This window comes from Entelurus aequoreus, linkage group LG05 (genome assembly GCF_033978785.1).
Source record: "Entelurus aequoreus isolate RoL-2023_Sb linkage group LG05, RoL_Eaeq_v1.1, whole genome shotgun sequence".
Lineage (NCBI taxonomy): Eukaryota > Metazoa > Chordata > Actinopteri > Syngnathiformes > Syngnathidae > Entelurus > Entelurus aequoreus.
In genome coordinates, this window is record NC_084735.1 from 69,009,723 (window position 1) to 69,018,842 (window position 9,120).

The window sequence follows — 9,120 nt, forward strand, 5'->3', positions numbered from 1 at the left end:
ATTTCTGTTACAACATGATGCTAAGATCTATGGACACAAGTGCACAGTAGCCCTTAGCTCATTTTTGGGTGACTATAAAGTTACGGAAGCTCAGTCAGAAGAAGCAAACGTTGCTGGCCAATGTTGAATAATGCAAAATATAAAGAAAGCATATAAAAGTATGTGGGGGACGGGTTTGTTTTCCTGTATCTCGCAAAGAAGGCACAAAAACAACAAAGAGAAACCTTCATTTGAAAATTTTAAAGCACCTTTGGTGTTTCATGGGAGGTACTTTGGTGGGGGAGAAAAACAGGAGCATATTGATAACTGAAGTCCAGGGAATAAATAATAAATAAATCACCTGGTGCTTTAGGGTCAAATCTATTAAGATGTGGATATGTGAAACGTGGTAAGCTTCTCCCGCCGAAGGTGCAGTCGGCGGTTTGAGATGTTCCAATTTGCTCAGTTTTTGGCAAGCTGGTGTAGATAAAAAGGACACACACACTTAAGAGATATGTCTAAGAGGTTCATCATCGTGTGTGTGTGTCCGCGTATAAGAAGACCAGAGGTGGGCTGTGTGAGGTGAGGGTGCGTCGCTGAGGTGTGGCTGTGTGCGTAGGAGGCAAAGCTCCTCGCTAGGGAACAAGCTTGGCGTCCAGACGCAGCCAATGGAGGCCCTGGCGGGTGTAACGCACCAGGTCTGTCATGCTGCTGGTGTTGAAGATTAGGGGACCCATCACTTTGTCCAACTCTTGGAAGAAGTCTGACAGAAAAAAACACAGTTAGCATTACTTATGGTGTGCTACGATATCATGTACCCCCCGCCCCCCAAAACACGCCTCTTTGAAGACATTACTTGGAAGCTAATTAACAACAATAAAAAGGAAGAGAACAGGGATCTCCTCTACTTAAGGGTACACGTTTTGTCCAAGCGTAAAAATGGACTGCAGCCGCAAAATGGAGATTGCGGAGTAGAATAATGCAACCTCCAGAGCTTAGACACCACAACAGGGTAACTAGTGATACCATGTGTGTTTATTTTGTAGCAGTGTATCATCAAAACAAATTGTGATGAATGACAACTTCCCCACAACCCAAGGCTCCTGTATTTAAGACAACGTTTTATCCAACAGGAGACTGAGGGCACTTAAGCTAAGTGGAGACTGTGGCATATAATACAACAACATATACACCACAATAATGTAAAAACTAAGGTTAGTATGAGTGCTTAAGTTGGTATGCTTCAAGTAAATAAGTAACTTTCTCCACCAAAGGGAGATAAGCAGCGGTATTGGATCTGACCAATGGCAGACAACAACGAGGTATTACATGCCTCAGTCTCTTGTTGGATAAAAAAATGTCTTCTTAAATACAGGAGGAGTCAAATCTGGAGAATGTGTCATTCATCCCAATTTGTTTTGATGATACATAGCTAACAAACTGAACACCACCACCACCACCACTATTACTATTACTACCACTACTACTATCACCTCATCATATGATCATATGATTCCCGGGCGCAGCACCGCTGCTGCCCACTGCTCCCCTCCCCTCCCAGGGGGTGAGCAAGGGGATGGGTCAAATGCAGAGGACAAATTTCGCCACACCTAGTGTGTGTGTGACAATCATTGGTACTTTAACTTTAACTTACTCCAAATATACTTGCTTTTGTCAATAGAAAAATGCATCATTAGCGAAAACATTCATTCATTTGTAGAAGTTGTTTAAAAATCTCTTAAATGTCATGAATCATTGTCCTATTATTAATAAATACGTTTCATTTTTTATTTAATTTGCTATTTATTCAATTTTTTTTATATTTAGATTGGTTTCATATTTTTATTGACATTATCTGTGTTGGCCCTGCAATGAGGGGGCAACTTGTCCAGGGTGTACCCCCGCCTACCGCCCGAATGCAGCGGAGATAGGATCCAGCAAAAACCTTAAATATTTCAGTCAAAATATTTTTCCCTAATCAAATATGCTGAAGCCTTAGAGATGATTATTTTTATGATACAGGTGCAGTTAAGTCTATAGGGTAACTTTCATGGGGTTTGGATATGTGGAAAATGTGTACTTTACTCATGTTCAAATAAATGTATAATGTGAAGAAAACCTTACTCACTCTAAATTAGAAATTATATTTTAGAAAACTACAAAGAATTACAAGTGTTACAAAACAGACTTAACACTATAGATTGTTATTACCGTATTTGAATGCATTAGGTTAGTTTATGAAAAAACTGGGCCAGTCTGAGTCATAATACTCAGACCATAATACGGCCATGTTTTTAAAAAGAGTGTTCATTTTGCGTTGAGCTATTTAAAAAAAAACCAACATACTTTTTAATGAACAAACATTTGCATTAAGTACACTAATTGTCCAGTCCCAGGTTGATAAAAAAAATTATCTGAGATAAATAAAGATAATTAACTTCTATGTGAAATTAATTGCAAATAATTAGGAGTTAATACAGACAAAATGTGATCATGGTGATTCAATATTGTTTAAATTGTCAAAACTTATGTGTGTTAAATATTTGATTCTATTTATTTCTATAATTGATCCTTTATACTTTTTAAAAAGGTATAGATATGAATCTTATTTCACATCTCATTTTAACCACATCCTGGTTTATATACCTGTGAGGCAATTATCGTGGATGTCGTCAAACATATTATTATTCATTATTATAAAAATGTATAAAATAAAAAAAGCAAAGGTGTATACAAGCTTGCTCTACTGCTATGGCGGTGATGCTGCTATTTTGGGAAATCCCGGGGAAAAAAGCTTCCAGGCAAAGATATAGATAGCATCATTTATAAACAAAATTAAACAATTTTAACTGCATAAGGGGGCGTACCTTTTTGCTCCTTTGACAGCTGCTCCGCCTGGTCCCACACCTCGGTGGCGTGAAGGAAGTTGGAGGTGACCTGCACGTAGCTGGCGGCCATCTGGTGGATACGCTGAGGTATGGTCACGGACGAGCCGGCGCTGCTACTGCTGCTCACCGACGAGTAGCCGCCTGCCGTGCCCGGTGACAATTTAGGGGACACCGGCGAGGGCATTCCTGCTGCTTTGCTACGTGGAGAGGAAGAAACAAGGCCATGAGTGCAGAAACTGCAAAGAGAAATATGGAGAATAAGCCAATATTTTCCAACAGGTTGACTTACTTTCCCATGCCAGGAGAGGGAGCCTGGGTGTTACTCAGAGAGTTCTGGTCAAAAGTGAGAGAACAACATTACACACAGGAAAACAGGAAAGTCCATTCAGTGGATGTTATGTCTATGCTTGTTTCTCAAAAAGTGGTAGAGTTCCTTTACCTTTAACTGTTCTGAAAGTGTTTTGGAGTATTTCAGAGCGCTGTCTTTCCTCAGTTTGAACAACCGCAGATGGAGGAGAGATTGACATCTTAGGCTATGCAGAAAAATGGGTAAATTGTTCAATAATCAAAGTCATGAGGTGGATTACTAGTACACAGTATACATACAGTGGAAGCTGTACATTACATATGTCAAATACATATGTTCCGAGCGCCATTTTAAACTGCACATGCAATCTTTTAAGTAACATTCCAAACTGTCCAACAAGCGTAAAATGAAGTTACCTGCTGTATAATAAAACTACCACTACCCTTTGAAAACAACTGACAGACACATAAATGATTATGTAAGGGTAATGGTTAGTTTATTTTTGAACAAAGTTCAATCCTACTCCTTCTTCATATCTCAGCAATTAATGATAGTTTGTTGACTTCCTGTGTTTACCATATACCAGTTTACCATTTTTTTCTGATACCGTAGGTAAAGAAACAAAATCAAGAAGTGTAGTAATAAAGTTACTAGAATTCCATCCATCCATCCATTTTCTGTTCGGGGGTGCTGGAGCCTATCTCAGCTGCATTCGAGCGGAAGGCGGGGTGCACCCTGGACAAGTCGCCACCTCATTGCAGGGCCAACATAGATAGACAGACAACATTCCCACTCACATTCACACACTAGGAATTGGTATGTCATAATGACAGTCAGTGTCCTTTGCAGTGGACATTTGTGTTTTCTTTTTTTTTTTTTACAAAACAAAGCCATTTTTCCCACCCATAAATTTTGTAACTCTGACAAAATAAACCAAAAACAAATGTCCACTGCAGAGGATGCTGGTTCTCAGGAGATTATCCAGTATTCTTACCAAGCATCTCAGGTCATTTTTGGGCTCGCCAAAAGCCATTATGCTGTTAGCTACATGCTATGAACGCTAGCAATTTATTGTGTGCCCCAAAAGGAACAGGCGGTAGAAAATGGATGGATGGATGTTTTGAATGCCATTGGTATTTAATTGACTATATAATTTATATTATATTAAACAGCCCGATTACTTCACTATACCAAAGTAAGTGCCATTTCTGGTTCTACAGTTATCATCACATATTTCCTTCCATGCCTTTATCCTGCGGAATCACACAAAGCATCAATCCTGGACATACCAGACCAGAACGCAGGTCTCTTCTGTTTACGCTTCCAATAACAAAATTCCTTTTTCCCTTTTTTTAATCAACCTCTCCATTTTTGTTGACATACATGCATTTTTTTTTTAACTTTGTCTCATCAGTTAAATCGACGATTCCCTGACTTCGCGAAGGTTCCTCTGTAGATGATAAAGCACTTACCAAAGAACCGCTACACGCTTGTCTGCTGACGTTGCATCTGGAGCCATGTAGCTTTTTAACTTCATTGTGTACCTGAGCGTGAAGACAGAAAACACATTAGCTACGAGAACCAACAGTTATTTGTCTTTTGTTTACTCCCTCTCTTACTTGATGAGTTCCACCGTTTCAGCATACATGGGAAAGGGAGACTTGGCCTCTTGGGCGCTCTTCTCGAGGGCGTTGCCGCATTCAATGAACGACACCACCGCATCCAGGTAGTAGATGGCCTTCTCAAAGCGGTCCAGCTGGACAGACAAGGGAAACAAATGGACATTAAGACAATAAATTGAGTTACATTATCCAACATACAGTACAGTGGAACTCGCTTTTTTCAGTCTGTTTTTGTCTCATTACTAAAAAGTGCCCACTTAAGTCGTTATAAACATACATTTTTGCAGACCCAAAGAGGTATTTTCTATGAGGAATGGGTCCATTTATAGCAACATATATTGTGGTATTGTCAACTTCTTTGTTACTTTAAAAAAAAAAAAAAAACAGCACTCTGTCTTGCCATACACAGCAATAAATCCTGCACACAGTGACTTCCTCTTCAGTGCAAAGCAAGCTTCAAAATAAAAGCATGGCGGTATTAAACTGGAAACTACCACAGCAACAACAAAATGTACTCATTTGATTTTTGTTTAGCTCAATAGCCAGAAGAAGAAATATTTTTACATGTACTGTATGAAAGCTTTATTATCATTGTCGTCAAAACATAGAGTGTAGCAATTTAGTTAAAGTACCAATGATTGTCACACACACACTAGGTGTGGCAAAATTATTCTCTGCATTTGACCCATCACCCTTGATCATCCCGTGGGAGGTGAGGGGAGCAGTGGGCAGCAGCGGTGGCCGTGCCCGGGAATCATTTTTGGTGATTTAACCCCCAATTCCAACCATTGATGCTGAGTGCCAAGCAGGGAGGTAATGGGTCCCATTTTTATAGTCTTTGGTATGACTCGGCCAGGGTTTGAACTCACAACCTACCGATTTCAGGGCGGACACTGTAACCACAATTGTTAGATAGATGTATGAAATATAATTTCAAAATAAAAAAATATTACCAAATGGAGTAAAACTATGTCAACAAACTCTTATTTCTCCTAATGTGCAAGCAATGGCTAGTTTCGGTTATGTCGACAACCGCTTATGTCGACACCAGTCAGTCGGTCTTAAAGGCATTAATCTAAATGGGTGCCCCTGTGTAAAAAAAATAAAAACAATAGTTGTATCGATCTGATATTGATATCTGTCTGATATCTGCTAATAGACCCAAGTATTGGATTATATTGGCTTGCATCTAAAATCTATGATATAAGCACTCCGATACAAACGATCCGGCAACGTGTTTACCTTTTCCAATCCTACAGCTAATTAATAGCTAAATATCTTCCGATAAGTAAAGAAGGATGGTCTTCTCTTGTATTTTAGTGAAGTCTTTTACAAAAAGTACAAATGGTAGGCTAAAAGGCCGCTAGGAGCTAGCATCGACTAGGGATGTAACGGTGTAGATACTGCAATTTCAAAATCCTCACAATAATCCTATTTTCTTTTGTTTTCCCTGGCACATGTTTCTTTTGTTTATTTTTTCCTTATGTTTTGTTTCAATTTGTTAACTACGGTTTGAACATTATAGAAACAAATTATTTGTATGTAAATGGTAAATGGGTCGTAATTGTATAGCGCTTTTCTACCTTTTTTAAGGAACTCAAAGCGCTTTGACACTATTTTCCACATTCACCCATTCACACACACACATTCACATGTACATCTTTTGAAAACATGTATAGAGACATGTTTTCTTGTATGTTCTTAAAATTCTGTTGTTGAAAAAAAGTTATGAAAAAAAAGAGCTGTGATTGGTCAGATTGTTTCAACATCATTTCCGGGGTCCACACAGCCCCCACCTTCGCGAACGGATTCTCCTGCAGTTTTGAAGCAATGTGCACATTAAAAGTGATTGTTGTATTAAAAAGAGCTCAAACATTAAAGTGAGTGTAGTGACCATTGCTACACACGGGAGAACATGTGGAAGAGAATTGCTCCCTTTTTTAATGTAATTCTACTGTCGAATAGATGTGCTCAGGTGCTGAGAGTGATGCACAGAGTGAGACCTCTTGTACCAAGTTGAAAGTCAGAGACAAAGATGTAGCAATTTATCGACGACGGCAAAATTAATGAGTTACCGGTAATTTCTATTTATTGTTCGATTTATTAAATTACTGCCTATCAGCCCTGGCCTACAATTGTATAATGTTTAATGCCATTTAAGGCCTTAATTTTTGCAAAATCCATTCAATGACTTTTAATGCTTTTTATAGACCCGCAGAAACCATACAGTCACTGCGCACCGCGTGGTGAGAGCACGGACACTGCACACAGCTGGGAATACAAGTAATATGAGAAGCTACTTAATAAACCATCACCTGGAAAATATACTTAAAGTCAGCGAGGCTAAACATCAATTTGTGAGGTATTTACATGGTTAAGTTATATTGTCAGTAAACTTTTCTGAGAAACTGCATTTTCCCAACTGAATGTCCACAGCAGAGGACACTGCTTCTCAGAAAGTAAAAGTTGAAAAACTCTTAAGTGAACATTTTTGTTTTACATTTGTTACACTGGATGGTTTAAATTGTCACTCAAGTGTAAGTTAAAAAAAAAAATGCTTGAAACAGTGGATCTTCCCACACAATTCTTTAGACGTAAAAATACATGTTTGTAGTGAAAAATATGATTAGAACATTTGAGCATTATGTTTGTGTTCAATTAAAGTAGTGTAAGTTTAAGTGTGTTCATCCTAAACATTCCTGCCACTTAATTTGACATAAGATGGCATTTTACCAAGTCTTTCTTTTTTTTTGGACAATACCACAATAACATTGTACAGTGGCCCTAAAACTTTGATATCGTACAGTGAGACCTTGATATCGTTACATCCCTAGCATCTGCACAGTTAAGCGTACAATAGCACAAAAGCTATATACATGTAGTAAGTGTCCTTAATTCAACAATGTTAAGTCTAAAACATGACATTTGTCAATATAACCATGTATCTAATAGTCATAGTTACTTACAGATATAAAGTATTCAGGGCAAAAACGTAGCAGAAACTATCCAGTAACTAACGTGTCTGCATCATGTGTTTGTTAAGTTTGTCAAATTATTGTTAAATTATTGTGGCCAATGGATTTTGACAAAATTAACAATTACCACTCCATTTAATCTTAAAGACAGCATAAATCATTTTCAGATGGTTAATAATAAATAGCCCAACGACAATATTACATAGTTACATGCACATAAATGTCCTTATGTCAAGCTCTTACCAGTGCATCGGCATTGTGTTTAAGTTTCTTGGCCTCTTGTAAGTAATGATCTGCTGAAAGAGCCCTGAAAAAAATGTAGAAACATTTTATAATTGCATTTGAAATAATGTTAAAAATAAACTATGAAGGCAATGTTGTTTACGTGCCACAGCATAACGGACTTCCCACAGCATTGTGCATCAAAACAACACACCTCTTTTAGGAAAATATAGTTTACCTGTCCTCAAACGGCAGCTTGGATCTTTGAGACTTGGAACCATCGGTGGGTAGCGGCGGCACAGCCAGCTGGTTATCACAGCTCTTTGAGGATTTCTCCTACAGAGATAGCAAGAAAGAGTGGATCAAGTCTCAATTGAGAAGAAAGAAGGAAGCAGAAGAAAGTGTGGATGACCCACCTTGCATTCCCGAGTGCTGCGTCCCTTATCCTCGCCTTTTCTGTGCTTGGAGGTGGAGGTGCTCTTGGTGCTGTGGCCCCCCTCCTTGCCACTACCCGCTCCGCTGGACAAAGACGTGGATGACTGGCTGGCGGTCCTCTTCCGACTCGGATGCTCGGCTTTCGGCGTCCGCTGGAGACCTGCCATTGACGGAGAGGGGACAGGCTCCTCTTTTTTCTCCAAAGACCTCTTGGATCTGTTGGTGCACAGCATACAACTAAGAACACGTTTTTTCCTACCTCTATTGGAGCGCCTGGTAAATGATTTGTTGTAAACAACACATCTCACCAGTACAAACAATACATGTGGTTGTCAAAAGAAGATACGATCATTGTTTTAATTACTTTTTGTTATATTCAATTATTACTGTGCCTGTCAGTCCACTAAAGCTAAAGGTGCAAAGTTAAAGAGAGTTTTTTATATATATATATATATATATATATATATATATATATATATATATATATATATATATATATATATATATATATATATATATATATATATATATATATATATATATATATATATATAGGGTTGGGTATCGAGTATCGAGTATCGAGTGGAACCGGGACTAACTTTCCGATTCTCCCGGAATCGTTCAAAAGTTTAAATTTCGATTCCTAGTTTCGATACCCAGTCCGCCGACCGGAAAAAAAGAATAAGTCTGCC

At 38.5% G+C, this 9,120-nt stretch overlaps 1 protein-coding gene across 4 annotated transcripts in view; it reads right to left on the bottom strand.

Annotated features, from left to right (window-relative positions):
* Positions 1–211: 211 nt before the first annotated feature.
* aff4 (AF4/FMR2 family, member 4) overlaps positions 212–9,120 on the bottom strand; it is an 81,124-nt gene continuing 72,215 nt past the window's right edge. For all 4 annotated transcript variants that reach the window (XM_062048742.1, XM_062048743.1, XM_062048741.1 and 1 more), the window contains 9 exons: positions 8,410–8,644; positions 8,232–8,329; positions 8,015–8,078; positions 4,794–4,930; positions 4,647–4,718; positions 3,307–3,400; positions 3,157–3,200; positions 2,847–3,064; positions 212–742 (listed from right to left, as the gene is read on the bottom strand). In XM_062048742.1, coding sequence (XP_061904726.1) covers positions 615–742; positions 2,847–3,064; positions 3,157–3,200; positions 3,307–3,400; positions 4,647–4,718; positions 4,794–4,930; positions 8,015–8,078; positions 8,232–8,329; positions 8,410–8,644 — 1,090 coding nt within the window. In that variant the 3' untranslated portion in view covers positions 212–614. The remainder of the gene's footprint in view (positions 743–2,846; positions 3,065–3,156; positions 3,201–3,306; positions 3,401–4,646; positions 4,719–4,793; positions 4,931–8,014; positions 8,079–8,231; positions 8,330–8,409; positions 8,645–9,120) is intronic.